This window comes from Natator depressus, chromosome 2, assembly GCF_965152275.1.
Source record: "Natator depressus isolate rNatDep1 chromosome 2, rNatDep2.hap1, whole genome shotgun sequence".
Taxonomy (NCBI): domain Eukaryota; kingdom Metazoa; phylum Chordata; order Testudines; family Cheloniidae; genus Natator; species Natator depressus.
The window spans coordinates 152,600,908-152,627,196 of NC_134235.1; the positions used below are offsets into that span (position 1 = coordinate 152,600,908).

The 26,289-nt window shown below is 41.4% G+C and overlaps 1 protein-coding gene across 5 annotated transcripts in view; it reads right to left on the reverse strand.

Moving 5' to 3' along the window:
- COL15A1 (collagen type XV alpha 1 chain) overlaps positions 1-26,289 on the reverse strand; it is a 270,398-nt gene that overhangs the window by 75,823 nt on the left and 168,286 nt on the right. For all 5 annotated transcript variants that reach the window (XM_074945147.1, XM_074945146.1, XM_074945144.1 and 2 more), the window contains 5 exons: positions 14,549-14,611; positions 11,550-11,585; positions 10,904-11,038; positions 7,517-7,585; positions 610-654 (listed from right to left, as the gene is read on the reverse strand). In XM_074945147.1, coding sequence (XP_074801248.1) covers positions 610-654; positions 7,517-7,585; positions 10,904-11,038; positions 11,550-11,585; positions 14,549-14,611 — 348 coding nt within the window. The remainder of the gene's footprint in view (positions 1-609; positions 655-7,516; positions 7,586-10,903; positions 11,039-11,549; positions 11,586-14,548; positions 14,612-26,289) is intronic.

Genomic DNA, 26,289 nt, shown 5'->3' on the forward strand with positions numbered 1-26,289 from the left:
ACTAGCGCTTATGTTGGGGTAACTAATGTCGCTCAGGGGAGTGGAATATTCACACTCCTGAGTGACATAAATTTTGCCAATATAAGTGGTAGTGTAGACATAGCCTAATTGTTGCTTTCTTTCTGCCCTCCCAACCCCAATACTAAACCTGATATTTACCTGGAAAACCATGATGTTAATTTTTTGCATTGATTTTCACCCGTTTTTAAATTCTTGAAATAAAAACTGATAAATTCCTGGAAAATTAATAAATAAATACAATTTGGAAATGAAAGGCCTTACATATAGCATTTAACTACATGTTTAGCAAAGCACGCAGGGCAAAATACTGCTCTCACTACTCTGGTGTAAATGTGGAATAACGCCATTAAAGCAAACCCCAAAATTACGTCCTTGCTATTGAAAGAAAAATTTGGCCCATGGTATGTAGGACATGTCAATGTTGGTCAGAAAGCACTTTTTTTGTTTGTTTTTTAAAAAGAGAAAGCTTTGGTGCAAAAGAACAAAAGCAAAAGTGACCTGAATTACTCTAAATATGGCAAACCAAAGTCGAAAATGGAAAATACAAAAATACGCTGGTTTTCAAATGTAGTTTGTTATATCAGTTACCTTTGGTCCCATTGGCCCACGCTGTCCAGTCTCCCCAACAGGACCCTACAAAGTATTCTGAGTTTACTGATATATCAATATATAATTTCATATTAATTTTTTCTCAGTAACAAACAAGCTAACAATCACAACCATAGAAAAGTCTTTTAGTAGCAGTTTCAACAGAAAGAATTAAAATGCAAATTTTTTAAAGATATTTTGAAGTCTATCTGTTTAATATTTTCTTGTAATAGGCAGAGTACATAGTGATAGTTATATTTAAAGTTGCCCAAGTGTTTCCATTCTAAGGAGTTGCTTATAATTTTTTTCAATCACTTACCTAACTGGCTGAAATTCTGGAGGTATGTTCTCAGCCTGGGAGCAGTATTTTTGAAAAGTTTAAATCAAAATGATGTTGCCATTTTTAAGATTGGGGAGAATAAAAAGAAATATACTTTCCCCATTATAAAACATATCTTTGTGATCCTTTTTTTGAGCAGCCCGGGGCTGGAAGTGGTGTTAGATGGTAAAATGTAAAATTTGGCAGGAAGTGACAGTATTCCCTATCTTGCAGAGGTGACTTTTGGTGTTCTGGTGAAAACTGCTTATGATTTGTCAACATTATAAACATTTAAAAAACCCTACTTTGTGCATATGCACTGAATTTTTGTAATGCAACCACTTAAACTGCCATTGGTTGTTTGTTTTTGCTGTCTCTGAATGCTTAGGGCAGGTCTACTTTTAAAATACCTCAGCAGCAGTGCATCTGCACTCAATTAGTGCTTCAGTGAAGACACTACCTACGCCAAGGGGAGGGGTTCTCTTGTCAGTGCAGGTAATCCACCTCCCCGAGAGGCGATAGCTAGGTTGAAAGGAGAATTCTCCCATAGACCGAGTGCTGTCTACACGATGGATTAGGTTGGTTTAACTGTGTCACTGAAGGGTGTGCATTTTTCACACCCCTGTTGGATGTAGTTATATGATCTAATTTTCTAGTATAGACCTGGACTAAGATTAGGAAAGTTCCTAGGCAGTTTCTCTTGAGTTAGTGAGGTTGCACTGCCTTCTTCAGTGCGATAAGTATTGATGCCAAAAGAGTGCAGCCTTCTTCCAATTGAAAGAGGCCTGGTCTACACTAGAAAATTAAGTTGATTTAACTACTTCCAACAGGGGTGTGAAAAATCCACTCCCAGAGCAGCATAGTTAAGCAAACCTAACTCATAGTGTAGAAGGAATAATTCTTCCATCAACCTAGCTACCACCTCGTGGAGAGCTGGATTAGCTACGCTGAGCCCTGGTCTACACTACAGAATTACATCAGTATAACTACATTACTCAGGGGTGTGAATAATCCACCCCCGAGTGACATAGTTATACCGACCTAAGTGCTGGTGTGGACAGCTCAGGAGAGCCTTTCCTGATGACATAGCTACCTCCTCTCATGGAGCTGGAGTTATGAAACTGATGGGAGAGCTCTCTTCCATCGGCTTAGAGCATCTTCACCAGAAGCTCTAGAGTGCAAGTGTAGGTGCCGATGCAAGTTTCTAATGTAGACTTGCCCTGAGGGAAGAACCCCTCCCGTCAGCGTAGGCAGTGCAGCTGTGATACTGTAGGATTTCAAGTGTAGATAAGCCCATAGAAAGGAGTCCATGAAATAAGGCAGGAGCACCTTTCTCACCGACTGCACATATTATGCATTACAGAGCTTTCCACTGGTGTCTAGCAAATAGATAAACATAGCACAAAGTCTTTGTTGTTTCATTTTCCTTTGTCAAGAATGCACAAAATTAAATACAAAAGAATTCCAAGGTTGCAAAGTGAGACACGCAAAAGTCAGGAAATGATCAAGTTAAGGTTGCCAGCACGGCCCTAACTCAGTTCCTGTTCATGTATGCTTTACAATACAGTCCTGATCCACACTAGATCATCTACTGTCTCAAAAGAAGTTCCTTCTGAATGGAACAGATTAAAATACGGTTATGTTTTCCTTAAACCAGATTTACAGACATATGGTAGGGAGTCAAACCCAAGGAGTTTTTGAGTAACACCTACTTCCAGCTGGTGACTGAGTGACAGTCAAAGCTCACGTTCTTACAAAAGGCTGTGGAACGTACTTGAGGTGGAGTGAAATCTCACAGAGTCACATAGAATTGGGGATAGTATCCTGAGACACTTTGGAGACAGAGGGTTCTCTGACTTAACATTTACAGATACAGCTGCTTTTGTTAACGTTCTGAATGCAGAGCTGCCCTTGCAGGTATAACCAATGCAGTGCTGTGTTTCTGAGTCTGCAGACAGACTGAAACAATGACTCAGAGGCGTGAACTCCCCTGCCTCTTAATCTCAATGGGGTGTCAGCTTTACAGCCCAATGATGACACTTGGATGTCAACATTAACTGTCCCACTGTTGATCATTTGAGCAGATACAATGGAGAAGGGGTCAGAGTGAAGAAAGTGAAGTTGAATATGATAACAAGGCACTGAACAAATAACAATTAAATATAGGGCTGTCAAGCGATTAAAAACATTGTGATTAATCGCACTGTTAAACAATAATAGAACACCATTTATTTAAATATTTTCGGATGTTTTCTACATTTTCAAATATAGTGATTTCAATTACAACACGGAATACAAAGTGTTCAGTGCTCACTTTATATTTATTTTTGATTACAAGTATTTGCACTGTAAAAACATAAAAGAAATTGTATTTTTCAATTCACCTAATACAAGTACTGTAGTGCAATCTGTAGTACAATCTCTTTATCATGAAAGTTGAACTTGCAAATGTAGAATTATGTAAAAAAAACTTGCATTCAAAAATAAAACAAGGTAAAATTTTGGAGCCTGCAAGTCTACTCAGTCCTACTTCTTGTTCAGCCAAACCCTCAGACAAGTTTTACATTGTTTTGTTTTGAGTGCAGTTACGTAACAAAAAAAAAAATCTACTTTTGTAAGTTGCAATTTCAAGACAAAGAGATTGCACTACACGACTTGTATGAGGTGAATTGAAAAATACTATTTCTTTTATCATTTTTACAGTACAAATATTTGTCATAAAAATAACATACACTTTGATTTCAATTACAACACAGAATACAATATATATGAAAATGTAGAAAAACATCCAAAATATTTAATACATTTCAATTGGTATTCTATTGTTTAACAGTATGATTAAAACTGCGATTAATTGCAATTAATTTTTTTGAGATAATTGCGTGAGTTAACTGTGATTAATCGACAACCCTAATTAAATATTTAAGTACTACATAAAAGCTATATTCAACCCTTAATATTGGGCGTGGGAGGGAAGAGTAGAGAGCCCTAAAATTATAGCCTAGCCCACGGACTATAATTAAAAACAGAATTCAGCCCTCTTCACCACATATACTTGGCACCACCGCTTTAAACAGAACTACCAATTCTTAATACAAGGTTGAATTAAAGATTTATATAAACTATACAGCAGATTGTCACTGTTTTATAATTATTGCTATAAATTACACACAAAATGATAATATGAATCTTTTGTTCAATGTCTCTTTCAGAAATTACAATCCCATCTAAAGAGATTGTGACAGAACAGATGAGGTACAAACAAACCCAATGTACCTCCTAATAGCTTGTTTTAATTAAAATCCTCTTAGAAGCAGACAATCTTCTTTTTAACACAGGCAGAAACCTCTAGCGGTTTTATAGGATGTAAGTAGCTCACGATGGCAAAGCTTTTCTGCAGTATTAGCAAATATCTGAAATCATTTTCATGATTAGAAGGAAGTGGGTGTCTGCTTTATTGACCCAAGGCATGGAAAGCAAATGTGGACAACAGGGAAAGCAAACTTTCAGAGTTTTGTTCAAAATCAATAAAACATGTTATCTGTTGGCTACAGCAGACTAACTTGGAAATAGCACCTGCACCGAAAGCAACTCGAGTAAAGGTGTCATGTAGGCAATTCAGAAGGGGCAAGTTTTGGCTGCTTGCTTATTTCAGCTGTCTGGCTGCGGCTTTTATTTTTGAAATACGATAGTTTTGGCTACTCTTATTGTTTAAAACAGAATATAAAGAGATGATGCACTCTCTTAAAATGAAACCTGGGTCAAGTGATGTTTCAGCATCATCAGTGAAGCATCAGATCATTTCAGCCACTGGCTTTTAAAACTGGCCCCTGACACAGGGTTGGCTCCAGCATTCAGCAATCTCTCCAGGCTGGGGGGCCAGGTCCCTTCCCCCATAGTTATGCTGGCTTCGGACAGAGAGAATGCACAGGAGCAAAGTCTGCAAAGAGGGCAGCTGTGGTGGTGGGAAATGGCAGAAACCTGCCCTCCACCAGGTAGCACAGTGTTAATCGTGGGTGGCACTGCTATAATGAAGGCATGACCAAGGTGGCTGGGAACACATTGATCAGTGCACCCCGACTGAGAGCACTCCAGTGGAGTCCCTGATAGATTTTAGAGTTGCTCAGACTGGCAAAAATTCTAGGGAGAGTGATGGAGGAAACAATACCATGCTCCAGCCCTGACTGGCTCAGTAAGGGGCATTTGGTACTTTCCTGCTCTAGGCAGAGTGAATCTGGCTCAAATATGCCGAAAAACCCCAACTGTCTGTGATGTGAACTCTGTGCAGAACTCTACAGCTTACATCAGAATGGGAAAAAGCCTACATAACCGCTAGGTCCCGTGTTTGTTTTTATTGGTGCAATGCTCATGAAACTGAGCAACTAACACAGCTGTGAAACCAAGCACAGGGAGGGCAGGTATGTGCAGCATTCTCAGTCCACTTCAGTCCCCACCTGCAATATCCCCTACTCTTCAAGTCTTCAACTGTTTTTAAGCAGAAACATCCTATTATGCCCAAACACATGATGGCTTTGTGATATAAACAAATGCCCTGATTAATTATTCTACGTGACCTACAACTCAGAATTTATAGCTAGGTCTCTGAGAGTGAAAGGCTAGAACATTAACCCAGTGTGTCATTCCAAGTGGTGTGTTTCACAGGTCTGCCAATCATAGCTGAGGTACCACATATGGTGGTGCACTGAACTGCCCTTTTAAAAACTTACTTTCATTTCACTATGGAAAGCATGTCTGAGTCTGCTCCTGAACATTAGTGAAACAGTGAATTTGTGTCAATTTCATTTAATTGTTCATTTTGAATTCACAGAGTTTACAGAACAGCACAACAGCAAAAAAGTATTAGAAGTCAGGAAAGCAATTTTGGAAAATAAAGGAATCCAGCCTGTGGGGTATGGAAGAGGGAGTAGGAGAGTTTTCACAAACTCCCCGAGTTTGTATCTTGGAGATTATGAACAAGAAGTGGTCACAGTAGGCAGACAGTGACCCTGGATACTGAAGTCTACAATGTCAAAGGCTGCAGAGTAAAAAGGATAAAGGAGTATGAGACAGAAGAAGAGGCTTTTAGACAATCAGCACTTGGTCATTCGAGACCTCTGTAAAACAAATTTAAATGGAATAGAGGGGGTAAAAGCTAAATTATAGGAGATACATGGGGAGTTAGAAGAAGAACATAGAAATTGAAATTCCAGACCAGAGCAGTGGTCTGTCTAGTTCAGTATCCTGTTACGGACAGTGGGCCGTTCCAGATGTTTCAAAGAAGGTGCAGGAAACACATTAGTGGACAGTTGTGGAATAAACAACCCAGAGGGGAAATCAGTCACAGGTTGGCTTATGCCAGGATACATAAGAGTGTCACATTCATTCTAAAAAAGGATTGTATCCTAGCTAATGTAATTAGAGATGTTTTTATTATCTGTATAAATGTCCAATCACTCTGAATCCTGACCATATTTTGACTTCACTCTTGTGGCAGTGAGTTCCACAGGTTGGCTATACATTGTGTAAAATGATTATTTTCTTCTCTGTTTTAAATGTGTTGCCTTTCAACTTCACTGACTGTTCCCTTAACGTTGAGTTATGAAACTGGGTATATTTACCTTCTCCTCGTTATTTTGTATACTTCACTGTCATGTATACTCTTATTCATCTCCTCACTAAACTAAGCACTCTCAATCTTTTCAATCTCTCCTCATGCAGAACCTTCTCCCGGCCTCTAATCCTTTTTATTGCCCATCTCTGGACCCCTTTCTTTTGAATACCTCTTTTTTGAGACAGGATGACCAGATCTGATAGGAGTATTCTAAGTGTGGACACACATAGATTTGAGTAATGGCATTATAATAATCTTCAGTATTATTTCCTCTCTCATTCTCTATACAGCCTAACACTGTTTGTTTGGGGTTTTTTATTTTTTATTTTTATTTTGACAGCTCCTACACTTTGAGCAGACCCTTTCACTGACCTTTACACAATAATTCTTTCTCCTGAAAAGTTTGTTAATTTAAAAATCAAGGTTGCATAACTAGGCAGCTTGAATAGTGGGGCTGGCGGAAAAAAAGGGAGGAAGGAGAAGTATTTTGGGTTTTTTAAAATGTTTCAGTAAGAAAAAAGTATGTATTAAGGCTAACGGAAAGGAGCAGATAAGGAGATAGTGAAAAAAATCCTGCACTTTATCCCATAAACTTTTAAAACTGTAACAGATCAGAAAATATATAAACTAATCAACTGTCCCAAAAAATTACATGAAAACTATACAGATTTTCTGGGCAACAACCTTGATAATTTAGTGCAACATAAATCTAGAGCTACTCAATCAAAACCAGTAGAATCACTCCAGATTTCACCTGTGAGAGACAGATCGGGGTCCTCTACTCCACATTTTTCTTAAGACAGAAAGAATAGACTGGCTCTGCATATTTCAGAATAATATAATATGGATGGACTAGTTAAAATACCCAAAGTCTTCCAGTCTTCCAGACAGACAGAATATAAAATGGGAGGAGTATATTTCAAATGATTTTTTTTTTGTTTTGAAAACTAAATAAAAAACCAAGCCAAAAACCTTACATTTGGCCCTCTTGATCCTGGAACTCTGGGTTCACTCAACAAACTGATGCTCCCTGACCCTTCCATGTCCTATCATGAAAGAGGAAAGAATAAAAATAAATAAATGTTATATTTTACCCTCACATCCATTTTACATCAGGACTTTCACTTGAATCTTAAAAAGCAAAGACATTGAAGAAAAAACAAATATACTTTAAATTTTTCTCCAAAACCATTTTTCTGTCAGTTCATTGTTAAGTATTAGAGGTGAGCTATATTCAAATGTGGGAACAGCACAGTGATCCTTTGTGTCAACTGAGAACCTCGCAGAGTGATAGGTTTGTCACTTTATCAACCTTCCGCATTATTTCACATTGAAAAAAACAGGAGAATGGAGTGAAAGCAACTTTCCATTTTCAAGAGTACTTTGTAATACTTTAAATTCTGGTGTAGGATTTGTGTTTTGTCATTTAACTATCTCAAAGCATTATGCTGCTTTGTATAGCTGTGCGTATTGTAATTAATTTTCAAAGCTAAATTGCTTAAACATTTATATCTGTTCTGGCAAAGGAGGCTCTGGAGGCATTTTGCCAAGCAGCCTAATTATGATTCAAGAACTAAAGTTATTTCTTCCTCTCACAATTGAACATTGGGCTCCTGCCTGCAATTACTGTGGATGCAAAAGGCGATTCACATGGCTCACTGAAATGAGCATGAGCTGAGAGAACAGCAATGTCCATACATGGAGAAAGGCTCTCTGAAGCAGAGGGCAGATCTCTATTACGAGGAAATGTGCATTTTCTTTAGATACGTGCCAATTTTGCAACAGGGGAGACTGCAACACTTTTTCTCAGTCTGTTTCTACCTCACTTATACTCCACAGCATCAGGGCAGAAAAGTAAAGCTGAATGCTGCGGAGCCCTTTTTTCCTTCTTTCCACAAACTGTAAGTCAAAGGGCATCAAATACCAAATGAAATCTCTGTTGAGATGATGAGCTTTGAACTGTTTAGCTGTTTGCTCACTTCCCAAGGTGAATGCACTTGTGCTGCACGTTCCTTCGCCTGGCCTCCATTGCGCTTTAATTGGTCTCCTTGTGGCAATATTTTTCCATCGAAGACCGTGCCTAATGCCTATTTTATATAACACACTGTCATTTTTGAGACTCATGTGTTTTTATTAGGTTTACCAGGTACCTTCTGCAATACAGACTGTTCTTTTGGCAAGCACAAGGGCCAGCAAACCCTGTCTCTTTCTTTCCCCAGTGCAGCTCAGTTTTGGCACATAATTAATAACAGCTGCTATCAAGTGCTGAAAGCAGTGCTTTGCAGAAGAGACATGCTTAGGGCAATAAACAGATTGCCAACCAAATGCTAGCATTGCCCTAATGAAACTGGCATACCAACTTGAGAACAGGCACAGCATTGTCTTCAGATGGCAGAAGGAGGAATCAAAATGATCATGCAGGATCAGCAAGTCTATTCCTAGATGGGATTTCCAGCTAGACATGGGGAAAGGACAATCATCCTGATCTTCCTGGCTTATGATTAAACAAATACAGTTCTGCTATTCCAGCTCAGAGCTGGCTGGCCAATTTATGTTGTTGGAACCAGCCCTTCCTACACCTCTGTATGGTGCCAATGCAATGGGGCCCCAATCCTGATTATCTCCTGCAATTCTGGCAACTTCACACCACTCAGACTTAGGGGGAGGAAAAAGGCAAAATTTGGCCCTAATTAGCCAGCTGCAAATTCCCTCTGCACAAGAGACCTCTCAGTTGGGCTAGAGGGGCAAAGCTGGCGTCTATGTCAACTTCCCAGGGGCCATGTGGGGATTGAGACAGAGCACTCTCAAACTTCACCAGCTCTCAAGGGGTCGATGGTCCTAGTTCCTAGCTGGAGTTCCTAATTACCTGGCATAAGGCATAGCCCCCTGTAGGGGCTCTGACTTATGTTGGGGTTTGGACCATGGATGGCCATAACTGGATCCTAACTGTCCTCATCCCATCCTGAACCAAGTGGTTCCCTGGTAACAAATACAGTGGTGCTCCTTAAAAACTAATGAATTGCCTGAGATATCTTCTGGCCAGATTCTGGTATCTTTATTCTGGTTTAGTAGCGCTTTAGTCCATTAATAGTTCCATTGACTTCAATAGAATTACTTGGGGAGTAAGGTATGAATAAGAGTATCAGAATTTGTCCTTAAATAAGGACATAACCTCCGTATTTAGCATATTCAATGTATTTCCTAGAGTAAGTATAGGGAAGTATAAAGGAACAATGCAAACACTGAGGGAACCACATTTATATATCTCAGATAAAACTGACAAGTTCTAAAGGTCCTCACTCTATCCTGGATAAGATGTTTGCAAATTGTCAGCCAAACATTGTTTATTCCTCATATAAAGTTAATCTTGGTTACTGGTCTGATGTATATTATGTCCTATACAGAAAAAAATTTAGCTAGAGAGCCTTTCTTGAACTGAACAGCCAAATAAACAGGGAGAGAGAGGGTGACCCATACATAGGCATAGATGGAGGTTAAATGCCAACCTTTTAACCTTAGCAAAAATATGGATGAAACCCTACCACAGCCTGATCCTCTACCCCAAGTCGGCCATAAAGGGAAGACAGAATTTACCTCAGTGTGTTTCACTCACAGTGCTGAGATTCAGATATTTTTCTGCACTATGAACTGTTTTCAGATAAAGGACTGAACTGAGCCCTAGGTGAGTTCAAATTTTAAAACAGAGGAGGCACTATATGCATAAATAAAATGTAATGTCTCAATTTTCATTTGTTTGGTTTTGTGAGAAAATGTTCCTATTCAGGATTACACTGCATGAGGTCACTACCAAATTTCTGTATTTTGTGCCTTTTAGGCTTGCCTAACTGACCCGCCTACACCAAACTTATGGCCTCTAAAATGATAGCATGTGAAAACTGGCATGTTAAAGCAGAACCCGAAGCTCAGGTTTAATGCACAACAGCAGCTGTCATCATATATTTAAGTCTACACTATAAATTATTTACACACTAAAATAAACTACTAAAGTGGTTGTGAAAATTGTGTGATAAGAGCTTTAGCTTATAGCACAACAACAATTCTGATGTTGGTATTAAGATCACTGAATATTTGTATAAAAGTAAGTTAAAGAAAGCAATTACCAATGAACAATAATTACTGCCAAATAGAGGGCTAAGTTCCACTGAGATAAAAAACAGTGAACAACTTATCTGTAGATTGGGAGAAAATAAAGTAAACCTGAAGAGAAACTTTATAGACAGTATTCAGTGTGATCAAATTTGTCTTAAAGATAGTTAGACATGAAAAGCGTTAATGAGTATGCTGTCCTTCCATTGAAACCAATAACTTTGTATATACAATTAACTCTTTTAGTAGAAGAGCACCTCAAATCCAAACCCATAGCCTGGGCCAGGTGGCCCCGGTGGTCCTGGTGGTCCTTGAGGCCCAGGCTTTCCAGGCTGCCCATCAGCACCTGCCTGGCCTTCTGGGCCTGGTGATCCAATATCTCCAGCATCTCCCTAAAGCAAAAGGGCAACAACATATGATTTTACTGAACATTTATAACAAGTAGATATAATTACAGGATTTGTTTGACTGAAAATTATGTTCACTGATTTAATTAGGCTGCAGAATAATAATCTTCTGGACTTCTTCCAGCCAAGGATCTCAAAGCACTTTTCAAAAATTATTGAATTAAGATTTGCAACATCCTTGTGATGTAGGTTTTGCCTCATTTTATAAATGGGAAATGGAGACAATGAGAGCTGAAGTCATTTGCCCCAACAAAGCAGGTCAGTAGCCAGAGCTGGGAACAGAACCCAAGTCCCCTGATTCTCAAGCCCTGGGCAAAAAAATATTGAAATATTACAAATATTTTCATTTTGTTAATCTGCTTTATCTTTGCTTTCTTTCAACTGTTTTCAGGAAACTTTTGATAGGCAGAATACAATGCAAACTATGGGTGACACACTATACCTGAAGGATGTTGTTATGCTATACTTCAAAATAAACAAAGTCTGATCCTTTTACCTTTGGGCCAACTGCACCAGGAAGACCTTGATCACCCTGTAAAATAAAAACAGTGCCAGTTAATTAAGCAGGATTAAATGATTTAGGCATAGAGAACACAGATATATGTTCTGCTTAATTCAGGTTTCAGTGAATACCTTTGTTATTGAATTTATTGAGGTCACAATGCTGGTTTATAATAAGCATTAAAGCTGCTGGTTAAAAAAAACAACCTTCAGTTGAGTAGTTACATCTGCAAATGACTAGCACTTCCAGCGTGGTTTGCAGACAGGAAGCAATCTAGTATTTTGATTATTGCAGCAGGTTTTAGAGGTTTGGACCACACAGAATCAAATATCAAGGGTGAAATCCTCACCCCATTGAAGTCAATGGGAACATTCTGATTGAATGCAATGGGAGCAGGATTTGATCCCAATCAAATTGTTAGTATGGCCCAGTCACAGAGTGTTAACACTGCTACAGATGTTTTTATGGTTCCACTGTGGTAATCTAGCAACCTGATTTTCTGATACACACACGATCTGTGACAGATCTCTGTTTGACAAGGGATATAGGAACCTTAATACACAAGCAGAGTTCCTGTATTCGGTGTTCTCTGAATGGCACAGGTCAGACACTGCAAATGTCAGCCTACCTATGTACTCTACAATGGACTGACATCCATCTGTTCTTCTCCCGCACTCAGCTTTTGCTGAAGCCTCTCTCACACTCCATCTCTTTTCCCTGCCATTCTCTTCCTATTCAGTTTACAGAATAGGCAGAAACCCAGAGTATGAAAACAGTTAGTGTGAATGGAAAAAATCGCTGAGTTAATAGCAATACATATAATGTCTGGCCAAATACTATAGGCCCTACACAAACAGACAATGGGAATTTTGACCATATGAGCACTCAACCGATAGAGTAAGCACCAATGGTAAAACAACAGCAGACAAATAAAGAATGAGTTGTTAGAAAAAGGAATGACAGGAAGCATGTAAAACTACTCTCGACAGATGGGAATGGATTTGGCAGACTCGATGCTGCTGCTGTGCACTGACTGTTCTTTGAGCAACTGTAGCGTGCAGAGAGCTTCATTTATAATTTAATTCTTATCAAATTCATACAGTGAGGAAAATAGGCTCCGAAAGACAAGCCAACTGGCTTTATCCCTCTTTCTGAGGAACGTGCTCTGAATGAAAATGGCATTCTTCCAAGTAACCCCTCTCCCCTCCAGACTTTCACCCGACAATCTGAGATGCAGGTTAATTTAATTTACTGTAACCAGGCATCTTTATTCTTCTCAGGACCCTCCCACAGGAACTGATCTTGCCCTACTGAAGTCAACCGGAACTTTGCCATTGACTACAAAGGACACAAGATCAAGCCAAAGATGCCTGAGCTCTGGAACAAGGAACTTATTTTAACTCTCTCTGGTCCATGTTGGCTTGGTGTGGGGATTACTGGAGTAGCCACACAGAGGGGGCCAGAGCACCCCATGTGTACCACAGTATTGCCAACCCTAAATATTCAAAACTCATGATTCAGCCTCAACAAAATCATGAGACTGGCTTAAATATCCTGAGATTTTTTAAAGAAAATATTGGGGTTCTTTTTCTTTGCCTTCTGTTTTTTGAGCCTTTATGGTGCACTTAGGTCCCATTTTCCAGATTTTCTCTGCAACAATAAGGGACAGAAACTTACTTGATTTTAATGAAAACAGAGATTCTCATGCAATCACTTGACTCCAGGACAGGGGTGGGCAAACTTTTTGGCCTGAGAGCCACATTGGCGTTGCGAAACTGTGCGGAGGGCCCAGTAGGGAAGTCTGTGCCTCCCCAAACAGCCTGGCCACTGCCCCCTATCCGCCCCTCCCATTCCCTGCCCCCTGACTGCCCTCCTCAGAATCCCCGACCCATCCAACGCTCCTTGTCCCATGACCCCCCCTCCCGGGACCCCCGCCCCTAAAGTCCCCCGGGACCCCACCCCCTATCCAACCCCCGCCTCTGCTCCCTGTCCTCTGACTGCCCCGCCCCCTATCCATACCCCCGCCCCCTGACAGCTCCCCTGGGATTCCCACGCCTATCCAATGCCCCCTGTTCCCCGTCCCCTGACTGCCCCCCCCCAGAACCTCCACCCCATCCAATCGCCCCCTGCTCCCTGTCCCCTGACTGCCCTCCGGGACCTGCTGCCCCTTATCCAACCCCTTCCTGCCCCTTTACCATGCTGCTCAGAGCAGCGGGAGCTTGCAGCCCCACCACCTGGCTGGAGCCAGCCACACTGCCTGCACTGCCCGGCAGGAGTGGCGGGCCAGAGTGCTGGCGGCGCGGCGCGCTGAGGCTGCAGGGGAAGGGAGACAGCGGGGAAGGGAGACAGCGGGGAAGGGAGACAGCGGGGAAGGGGCCAGGGGCTAGCCTCCCTGGCCTGGAGCTCAGGGGCCGGGCAGGATGGAACCGCGGGCCAGATGTGGCCCGTGGGCCGTAGTTTGCCCACCTCTGCTCCAGGAGCACCAGCTTTAAGAAAACACCAAATACTGCAACACTCATGACAAAATTGCAAATGTAGGCAACATTGGCACCATATAGGTGGTTTACACCTGCCCTCACATAGGCCAGGGCAGAAGGTGAAGATGAGAATGGACTATAGAATCCACAATTAAGTAGTTCCAGTGATCTAGCGCCCCACAAAAATGCAGTGGAAAATCTGCAGCAGGGAGCTGTGCTGCAGCTATAGGCCACTCTTGGCTGGAGGGGTGGATTTCACCTGCCCCATGTACTTTACTTGCATAAACCCAATTATTACTCTGCCTTTCTGTGGATGAATTACATGGAATTTTTGAACATTATCTATTGAATAAAATAGGACTAGATGCAACAGGACATTATAAGGTTGTTCAAACATCCATTTCAGACGTTTTACCAAGCATTAGGAGCTGGATTCAGTCAACTGTTCAGGGCTTCCTGCAGCTCAGAAGCGACAAAGATTTTACACAGAACTGAGCCATTAGATTTTAAACTTACTTTTTCTCCTTTCTTTCCAGGAGGGCCAACCATTCCATCAAGTCCAGGATGTCCTGGGGGTCCCTGCAAATGACAGTAGATATAAGCACCTGCCCCAATCACAAACAAAATACCCTGCCCAAATGAATTTATTTGAACTAATACAACTTAAAAAAATAAACTCTAATATGCCTTAGTCACGTCCTATTCTAGTGATTTGTATTTCTGAGTTTTCATTTATGATGTGTTGGTCTGTATGCAATTGAAGAATGACACTAATACTTAATGAGAAAAAACTTTCATGTAAGGACTGATATTGCTTGCTATTATAGTCCTGATTCTGCTTTTCATGCAATCAGCAAGAGGTTTAAGTGTTTGAGGAGTGCAGGATCCAGTCTTCTGTCTACTTGGAAATGTTGGCATCTCTACTTCACAGGCCAGATCCTGGACTCCAACTCTTACCCCTTTGCACCATAGTGACAGTGCCAACAGGGTGGAGAGCCACCCTAACAGGGCACTTAGGGATTCCCCTGACGTCAGGGAATCGTTGGATGGCACGGAACTGGTAAAAAGCCCATTTACAATTTTTTTTTTTATATAGGACATTGGACAGAAAAAAACCCATAAGCAGCATTCCTGAGATGGACCGTGGCTGTGGCCACAGTGGAAGAGGATGGGGCTGAAGCGTGCAACACTCTAGCCATCTCCAGCTGGAGGAGTGACCATTCTAGCCAATATAATTTAGAGCCTCCCTTAAGCCCTTTTCCCTGTTCCCAACCCCCAGTCCTGCAAGGAGCTGTCTGACAGTTCCCACAGACAGGCCCAACACATGTTAAGTGAAACTGGAGGGGGCTCCTGGAGAAAGGAAGAAAGAAGAATGGGGAAGGGAATTTTGGGGCCCTTGTGAATGGGACTGAGACACAGGAAGAACTGTGGGGAGAGGAAAGAAGAAACAAAGAGAACAAAAGAGAACAGGAAAAAAAAGGGGAACTCAGCCACACTGTCAAATTAAATGTGAAAATGTAATAAGAAAAGCCAAAAAGGAGTTTGAAGAACAGCTAGCCAAAAACTCAAAAGGCAATAACAAAATGTTTTTTAAGTACATCAGAAGCAGGAAGCCTGCTAAACAACCAGTGGGGCCGCTGGACGATCGAGATACAAAAGGAGCACTTAAAGACGGTAAAGTCATCGCAGAGAAACTAAATGAATTCTTTACTTCAGTCTTCACGGCTACAGATGTTAGGGAGATTCCCAAACCTGAGCCACCTTTTGTAGGTGACAAATCTGAGGAATTGTCACAGATTGAAGTGTCACTAGAGGAGGTTTTGGAATTGAGAAACTTAACAGTAACAAGTCCCCAGGACCAGATGGCATTCACCCAAGAGTTCTGAAAGAACTCAAATGTGAAATTGTGGAACTATTAACTATGGATTGTAACCTGTCCTTTAAATCAGCTACTGTACCCAATGACTGGAAGATAGCTAATGTAATGCCAATATTTAAGAAGGACTCTCGAGGTGATCCAGGCAATTATAGACCGGTAAGTCTAACGTCAGTACCAGGCAAATTAGTTGAAACAATAGGAAAGAATAAAGTTGTCAGACACATAAAAGAACATAAATTGTTGTGCAAAAGTCAACATGGTTTCTGTAAAGGGAGATCATGCCTTACTAATCTATTAGAGTTCTTTGAGGGGGTCAACAAACATGAGGACAAGGGGGATCCAGTGGACATAGTGTACTTAGATTTCCAGAAAGCTTTTGACAAGGTCCCTCACCAAAGGCTCTAACCTAAATTAAATTGTCATGGGATAAGAGGGAAGATTCTTTCATGGATTGAGAACTGGTTAAAAGACAGGGAACAAAGGGTAGGAATAAATGGTAAATTTTCAGAATGGAGAGGGGTAACTAGTGGTATTCCCCAAGGGTCAGTCCTAGGACCAATCTTATTCAACTTATTCATAAATGATCTGGAGAAAGGGGTAAACAGTGAGGTGGCAAAGTTTGCAGATGATACTAAACTGCTCAAGATAGTCAAGACCAAAGCAGACTGTGAAGAACTTCAAAAAGATCTCACAAAACTAAGTGATTGGACAACAAAACGGCAAATGAAATGTAATGTGGATAAATGTAAAGTAATGCATGTTGGAAAAAATAACCCCAACTACACATACAATATGATGGGGGCTAATTTAGCTACAACTAATCAGGAGAAAGATCTTGGAGTCATCGTGGATAGTTCTCTGAAGACGTCCACGCAGTGTGCAGCGGCAGTCAAAAAAGCAAACGGGATGTTAGGAATCATTAAAAAAGGGATAGAGAATAAGATGGAGAATATCTTATTGCCCTTATATAAATCAATAGTATGCCCACATCTTGAATATTGCTTACAGATGTGGTCCCCTCATCTCAAAAAAGATATACTGGCATTAGAAAAGGTTCAGAGAAAGGCAACTAAAATGATTAGGGGTTTGGAAAGGGTCCCATATGAGGAGAGATTAAAGAGACTAGGACTTTTCAGCTTGGAAAAGAGGAGACTAAGGGGGGATATGCTAGAGGTATATAAAATCATGAGTGGTGTGGAGAAAGTGAATAAGGAAAAGTTATTTACTTGTTCCCATAATATAAGAACTAGGGGCCACCAAATGAAATTAATGGGTAGCAGGTTTAAAACAAATAAAAGGAAGTTCTTCTTCACTCAGCGCACAGTCAGCCTGTGGAACTCCTTGCCTGAGGAGGTTGTGAAGGCTAGGACTATAACAGGGTTTAAAAGAGAACTGGATAAATTCATGGAGGTTAAGTCCATTAACGGCTATTAGCCAGGACGGGTAAGGAATGGTGTCCCTAGCCTCTGTTTGTCAGAGGGTGGAGATGGATGGCAGGAGAGAGATCACTTGATCATTACCTGTTAGGTTCACTCCCTCTGGAGCACCTGGCATTGGCCACTGTCGGTAGACAGGATACTGGTCTGGATGGACCTTTGGTCTGACCCAGTACGGCCGTTCTTATGTTCTTAAGAGTTTGGTAGCTAAACTCCCCAGAGATTCTGTCTGTAGTGAGCGTGTTCAAGCCCAGGGCTGCAGAAGTGAGCAGTAATTTCCCTATAATTCCTCTTTATGGCTGCTGCAGGCCACTGTGGTGCTGGGCAACAGAACTCAGCGCAGGGAGACTGTCTCTCTGGTGCTCGCAATCAGGGTGGCTCTGTCCCCTTCTAGTGGTGGCTGGGCCATATGTAGAGATTGATGAGCCTGCTACAGTCACTGCTGAGGAGCACCCCAGTTGGGCAGCATTTCAAGCGGCAGCCTGTACAGGGAATTGAGATTGTGATAGAGCACAAAATGTGGCAGGTGGTTTCCAAATGTAACACTGCATCATGGAGGGCGTTGTCAGCAACAAACGAATGAGGTCCTGCACCCCAAATGTTATTACATTTGTCTGGTGCTTTTTAGGACGACCACTACTGGCCTCACATTTACCACCCTTCTCGCCTCACTTTCCATTTTTACCTCCTGGACCCACTATAGTTGATACGGTATACATTTTTAACATTAACAAAATTGGAATGATTTTCATTACGTTTTAGGTCTATTTTATATTATACAGTGAATATTTTGGCTGGGAGGGTTGAATTAGCATTAAAATTGTAATTAATTATTCATGATTATGATTATTACTCATGCAGTGTACAATGATCTAAAGTCTTATCGTCATATGGCTGCAGATGTGCTTTATAGCTTTGGAGTAGCCTCAAGTACACTATTACTTTACATTTAAATTCTTCTGCATCACTGGTCTTTACAAAATTGCACATGAAAACCATTTTTTCAAGAAATGTAACCACAACAGTGCTGACAAAAGTTGCAATGAGCTATTTCACCTTCATGTATATTTAACAAACAAAACTATGTAATCACATCAACAACAGATGCTATTTAAAGCAGTTAGTAAAAGCGATATTTCCAGTTACAAAAGGCAGTTTTTAATCCAAGCCTTTTCAAGACATGTTTCCAATAAGAGAGCTGTTAAATAATTAAGTCCTTGATTCAGCCAGGTACTTAGGCATAGGCTTAACTTTAAACAGATGAGCAGTCCCACGGGAATCAAGACTACTCACATGTTTATGTTACACAGGTAGGGTTGGTAGGGTTGCCAGGCATCCAGTTTTCAACCAGAACGCTGGTCGACCCCCCGACCGGGCTGTTAAAAGTCCGGTCGGCAGCGCAGCGGGGGCCTGGGGCTAAGGCAGGCTCCCTGCCTGCCCTACCTCCCTGCGGCACCCAGAAGCAGTAGCCAGATCCCTGCAGCCCCTAGACACATGGGTGGCCAGGGAGGCTCCATGCACAGCCCCTGTCCTGCGGGTTGGCTCCACAGATCCCACTGGCTGGGAATCACAACCAATGGGAGCTGCGGGCACGAGGGCAGTGTGTGGAGCCTCCCTGGCTGCTCATGCATCTAGAGGCTGCAGGGACCTGGCAGCCGCTTCCCAGGAGCTGCGGTAAGCGCCACTAGGATCCTGTACCCTGAACCCCCTCCTCCAGCCCCAGCTGGGAATCGCCTCCTGCACCCAAACTCCCTCCCGGAGCCCACCCCCCACCGCAACATCCCAACACCCTGCCCCAGCCCCCTCCTGCACCCCAAACCCCTCATCCCCGGCCCCACCCCAGAGCCCGCACCACCAGCTGGAGCCCTCACCCACCTCCTGCACCCCAACCCCCTGCTCAAGCCCAGTGAAAGTGAGTGAGGATGGGGGGAGAGCCAGCGACAGAGGGAGGGGGATAAACGAGGGGGGTGTGGGGCCTCGGGGCAGGGGTGTTTGGTTTTCTGCAATTAGAAAGTTGGCAATCCTATAAACACGTGCTTCAGTGCCGTGCTGAATCAGAGCCTAAATCCTGAAATTGCTGAGTGGATGAAGAAGCCACTTATGTTACACATGTAAATTACAGAGGGCCAGGCCCGATTTTCCTCTTACGTACATCAGTGTAACTCTGGAATAGCTACACTGAAACCAGTGGAATGATCTTGGTGTGAAAATCCATTTGCAAGTGGAGAACGAGACCCATGTTCACTTTAACAGCCTGATTTTAGAATCAGGATTTTTAATATTAATTATTTTATCCTAAAAAGGATTGATTCTATCATTGACCCCTAGATTTATACAGCATGTCGAAGAGTCATGAAATCTGCAAAACTTTAGTCAGATCAATTTCTCTAAAAGGCCTTCAAATTCCTTGATTTTGGAAGAAACTAAAGTATATTAAAATAAGGAAGATGAATAGCTTAGTCTAAGCTATTCAGCTAAGTATACGCCCACAATTAAGCAGTTTTTACAAATTGTGGAACACACGAACACAGCCATCAGATGACAGTGGAGCATAAATGGAAGGGTTCACAACCTATAGTGCTGGTATAACTGGATCTATATTAGTGACCACACAGAGACCAGTACTGTGAGGAGTTGAGCACCCTGCACTTCAAGGACTTCAATGGGTGTGGACAGTGCTCATTGCCTCAGATGTTCAGGCATCCTGGGCCATTAATCACAATGGGAGAGTTACCATTGATTTCAGTGTGATCAAGATGAGATCCATAGGTCCCAATCCTGACACCCTTACTCATATAAATAGGCTTTACCCTTTTAGTCAGCGGTCACAATGGGACTACTCACAAGGGTAAAGGTTTTACAGGATTGAGACCACAGGCCTTGAAACCTTCAAAGGTTTACGCTTAACTTTACATTGTGACCATCAAAGTCAATGGGACGATTCAGAGTAAAGTTATACACTTTGAAGGACTGGAGCTATTGCCACATTCCATCTTCACAGCAGCCATAAAGCAGTACTGCGTGTACCATCAATAGTTGGACACTCCTTGCACAGATAGTCGTACTGTCTACTTTTCACATGCAGAAATCCTCTGCAAACTTATTTCATTAGGCAGAGGCACATTTGACTTATTTCTGTTTTGTAATCAATAGATCTCTAAGGCATCATCCAAATGGAAGTGTACATTGTGTATTGTGGCATCTAGTTTTTTTGTATTGTATAGTAAAAGGCAGTTTAAAATTAAAGTTCATGAAATCCGACATTATGCCAAAGGTTAAAAGTTCACTTCTGAAGTCTAAATATGTATGTAAAGAATATATATTCCTTCACTTTCTTTTAATCTCCCAGAGTGAATTTGTAACATTTTTCAGTAAGTTTTGGTTATGTTCATTTCCAGGCCATATCTTTGTATCTACTTTTCCTTCTTTAGATGTAAAACAGCAACACTCAAGACACTGAAAATCAATTTTAACACACAAAAGCATTGCAAAGCACTTTCTAAAGCAAAACTTGCAACAGCAGTACATAAATGCAGGAAATAATGGACTACGGCAACAGATTGTCTTGCAAGATTTTTCAGTGAAATTCCTCAAACTTGCAGTAATACTCACCAGGAAGTCTGACCTGGTTTGGGATGTGATGTTAGACAATATTTTGTTCAGAATATCACAGCTACATGACTTCTGAGCAGCACTGCAACAAGAATTATAATGTTTTGTTTTTTATTGTAGGGCAATATCCTGAGTCCCGTCTCTGGCTTCAGAGGTTTCTGACGGATGCAGAACCAATGTGGTTCTGGTGCAGGGGTTGTGAAAAGGAGAGGGAAGGAAATTGGAAGCTAAAGAGCACAACTCTGTGGTGGACTCGAGTGACAACTTCTCACAAATTATGTCAAAGCTATGGTCGAAGCCCGGCTCACAGGAAACAGTTGGGGGAGGGGAGCCTAGTTATGTAGATTCCTCTGATGATACTGCAACAGCTGCCATAGTAGTGAGTTGACTCAGAGAGAGGCCACTTGAAATGGAATTTAACAAGAGGGTCCAGCATGCAAGACATTGCAGAGTGGGTAGTGACTTCTGGTCTCAACAATGTCTTATCTGAAAAAACTTCCACTGATTTCAATGGCTTTGGATGAGGCCCAAAGTATGTACTTAAAACTTTCCCTATTCACAAAAGCATGCACTCAAGCGCTTTGCTGAATCTGGCCTTACTGCTGAATCAGTGTCTGAGGCTATGTCTACACTACAAATTACTTCGGTATAACTTATGTCGCTCAGGGGTGTGAATAAGCCACCCTTCCGAGCAACATAAGTTATACCAACGTAAGCTCCAGTGTAGACAGCTCTCCCGCTCAAATAGCTACTGCCTCTTGCGGAGGCAAGAGTTATTAAGCCGACGGGAGAGGTCTCTTCTGTCAGCTTAGAGCGTCTTCACAAGAAGTGCTATAGTGGTGCAACTGCATCAGTGCAGCTGTGCCGCCGTAAATGATGTAGTGTAGACATAGTCTTAGAATCTCAGGAGGCACTCAGCATCATGCAGGACTGGACTCCCATGATCATGAATTGATATAGACTATGCCTGAATCTGCCCTGTGAGTTTATAAAGAAAACCCCACCATATCTAGTAGGCTTAGATTCTTGCTACAGTGAAGGAATGTATCAACAACAATGTATCACTTAGTGAGAAAAATGGTTTGGGGACTTGAATGAAGCTCAAAGGTTTTGTACCTCCAGAACTTGCTGAATCATTCTTAAGTGAGGCCAAAACACTTGAAGCACTTTAATGATTTTCCTCTTTCCAAAATTTCTTATTTTCCAAATTATACAATTTTCTTGATAATATTTCATGGACTGTAGCTGCTATCATATTCGATACCATGGCTGAATTTCTTACTGGTCAGAAATGATTCTCTCTCTTTTTGTAGCTGTTCCTCTCCTCTTCTCTCCCTCCCTCTCCTCCTGGTTGACCTTATTATGGAAGACTATCTTAACGAAGTGGGTAATCTTTAAAAAAATCTTTATTTTATTTAAAAAATAAAAAGGAAAACTTTTGTATATAAAAAAAAGATTCCTACTGTTTAGATCACAAACTGAGGTTTTTTTAAATTTTAGCAATGCTAAAGAGATCCTAGACTCAAACGGGATCATTATCATTTCACAATAAATTTATACGTGGAACATCTCACCTTGAGAAAACCACTTGACAGTATTAAAGAAAATATTGACAGGAATCTCTACCATCTCTCTTGGCATATTTTGTTCCGAGAAACAATGCCAAATGAACTTTCATGATGATATCTAACACAAAACTCTTATAACAAGTGCTTTAATTTCAAGCTCTGGGAAGAATCAAGATTTTGAATTCAAGTCAGTGAAGTGGCAGTGACACAACCACATAACTATAAATAACTCCACTTTGTCTTCTCCATAAAAAGCAATTCAAATAAAACTTAAACCAATTTAAAGGATGGTATAGTATGAGAACAAGGAAAAAGTATCTAAGTACTGGATTTAAGTAATAAAATGAAACTTCTTTGCATAGTTACATTCTTAGGCACCAGTCCTGAGTCTTATGCACAGGCTTAAAATGCTCATAGTGCATATCTTTAAGCACGTGCTTATGTCCTTGCAGAGTCAGGGCCTTAGGGCCTGCTACTGTAAACTCTTACTACTTGGTGTAGCACTTATGAATTTCCAAATGGGAACTATTCATGGTAATAGGGCTATGCCCAGTAGTAAGTATTTGAAGAATAGGATCTTTAATGTCCTGTAGCAATGTTGTTAACTCTTACCATTTTTATTGCATGTCTCATGATATTTGGTGTGTTTCTTTAAGCTCCAGCTCCCAGAGTCATGTGCTTAGGTAAGAATCTTAGATTTCTTTAAAAAAGTTTTTTGGCCAGTGTGATTGCAGAGAAAAGCTTGAGAATGTGACTGAAATAACACATTAAAGTTCAAACACCAGAGTAGATATATTTATATTTTAAATCTCATGACTTTTCAGCCAATTGCATGATTTTGGGGGGGGAGGGGGCTGACTCAATTTTTGAATGGTGGGGGATGGTAGTGATGCTGTAGTATAATCAGCAATCCATTCCATGGCTATCTAATCTGGCCCAAGAGTAAGATAAACTCTGGATGAGATGCTCCCACCCCCCACTCCAGCCCCTTTATTCCAGTTCAAAGAGCCAAAGTGCTGTAAAAGAGGTCCAGAAGGTCTGGACCAGATGGAGTAGGATTTCACCCAGTGCAGACACAGCAGAAACCAGCTGAAAGGCTAGCATACAAGGACCCACTGTGAGAAAGCAGCACCCTGGAACCCCCATATTAACCACTGTGATTGGATTATGATATGTTTTGTACAAAGCATGCCCTGTGAGGCATCATTTTAAAAGTTTTGATCTGCTGAACATTAATATCCTGTTGGAGTGTTATGTACAATCATTATACGTAAGGTTATGAAGTGTTACTGAAATATGTTGTGCAGTTGGGAACACCCACAACCAGCATTTCAAGTACAACAGTGGAGTATCCAGAAAGCTTTAATGGCTCCTCAACGCCCATCAAGAAAAGAATCCACTATCCCAGAGACTTTTCAGAGAGAGCACGTAGACTATGGAGACTGCTTGACCAATGGGAACTGCCTGATCCCCACGTCACAGCAAAGATCTTTCCAGCAAGCTTGAAGAAAATATAAAAGAGAGGAAGTGACACCATTACTCCCCACCCCCCCAGTTCAATACCTGGAGGAACATCTGGAGGACAAAGACTTTGAACTGGGGGAGGGAGGTCTCAGGCTCGACAAGAGTCCAAGCCTGTGGACCGAGGATCGGTAACCTGCTTGTACCATCCGTCAGGGTGAGGCACTGCTTGATTCAAATCCCGTTGAGGTTGTAGAACTTAGACTGTGAATTTCTTTTATTTCTTAAGTAACCACCTTTGATCTCTATGCTTGATACTTATAATCACTTAAAATCTATCTTTCCGGAGTTAATAAATCTGTTTTATGTTTACCTAAAACAGTATGGTTTGGTTGAAGTGCTTGAGAAATCTCAGCTCAGGTTACAAAGGCTAGAGTGTGTCCTCTCCACATCGAGGGAGAGGCAGACTAGATAATGAACTTACACTGGCCAGGCTTCTGACTAGTGCAATATGGTACAGTTCTGGGGTGCAAGACTAGGGAGTTGCGGGGGAGGGGGAAATTGGCAGGAGCCTCTCTATTGATTTTTCATGAGTGGCTGGGAGATTATTCATGTGTAACACAGTTAGGTATGTTCCTCCCTATAGATGGCTGTGTAAGTGCAGTATCTGCCAGAGGACTGTAGCTTGCCAACAGGATCAGTGTGAGAGGCAGCCCAGGTTAGTGGGACAGAAGGCTCAGCGGTCCCACAGTCCAGGTTACACCCCGGAAACAAACTGGGGGCGAGGGGGAGGGGCAGGGCTAAAGGAGGGAGGGACATATTGGGGCATGGCCACAGCATGCAGCACTGGAAGGCTGATGTAATTTAAAGGCCCCCAGGGCTGTTTTAAATTAAACCAGGACCTCTCCAGCCCCTGGAGCAGGTGGGGACTGGGAAGGCACCAAGAGGTTTAAAGTCACCCTAGCCCCAATGCTGTGCTTTCTGAAGACTCCATGAGGCTGAAATAATTGGGACTCCAGGCAGATTTAAGAATCTGCCCATGTAGATCCTCTTGCAGTGTCAGAACCTAGTTCTGCAAATATTACTCAAAGCAAAATGTTGGTAAGCACATAACATAATATTGTTGCTATGGACAACTATGTAAAGCATTTTAAAACCCATTGACAAATGCTACAAACCTATCTGTAGGATAACAGAGGAAAAGGCCAGATATACACATTATTTTGTTTACCAAATACTTAGAATTTGCTTCAAAATGGAAGTCAATTACATCTTGATTGCAACTATTTATTGTGCTAATTAATCAAACATAAGAACATCCATACTGGGTCAGACCAAGGGTCCATCTAGCCCAGTATCCTGTCTTCTGACAGTGGCCAATGCCAGGTGCTTCAGAGGGAATGAACGGAACAGGTAATCGTCAAGTGATCCATCCCCTGTCGCCCAATCCCAGCTTCTGGCAAGCAGAGGCTAGGGACACCAACATTATTCTCAAGGTTCTATTGTGTACGTGAACAAGGCCGTTTCTGAAACATATTGATAAAACAGCTTGGAGGGGAAATACTGCCTTTTGAGCCCACATTTGTAGGACCACCTTATTTGACCCTATTGAAACATCTTATCACCATGCCAGAACCATTAATTTCCTCATCAGACACCTGTAAATTGTAAAACCAAAGAATATTTCAGTGCAGAAATAAAAGTTACATATAGCACACTACACACCACCTTTAAAATATACATTTTAGCAAACTTTTAAACTCTCTGGGCCTGTCTACACAAGGACACTGAGGAAAATTAATTGAAATAGGGGTTAATTAAAAGTCAATTAGTTAAACTGCCTAAAAGTGGCCTTAATTTGAATTACAGTGTCCTACAGTGAATTAAGATAAACCAAATTAAGGTCATTTTAATTCTGAATTAGAGTATCCACCCAGGAGTTTAATGCAATTTAACTAATCCTCTTTTAATTCACACCTTCAGTTAATTCAGATTAACTCTCCTGAATGTCCCCATGTAGACAAGCTGTGTGCTGTTTAACAATAGAATAATTCATGTTTAAGTAAACCTACTGTGCTCTAGTTATCACAGATTTGCATTAGACAAATCAGTACACACACTGTTTATCTCTGGAGCAGAATGAATGCTTTTGGAAAGTTCTGTTACAAAAGTGCTGTAAGGCAGGTGGTTATGTAAGGATCGTCATACTGTAATATTCATTTGAAAGACAGGTCTATTCCTCATATTATGAGCTGGGTGAAATCTAGTTATGAGTTGAGTTAAAACCACAATGAGACTGAT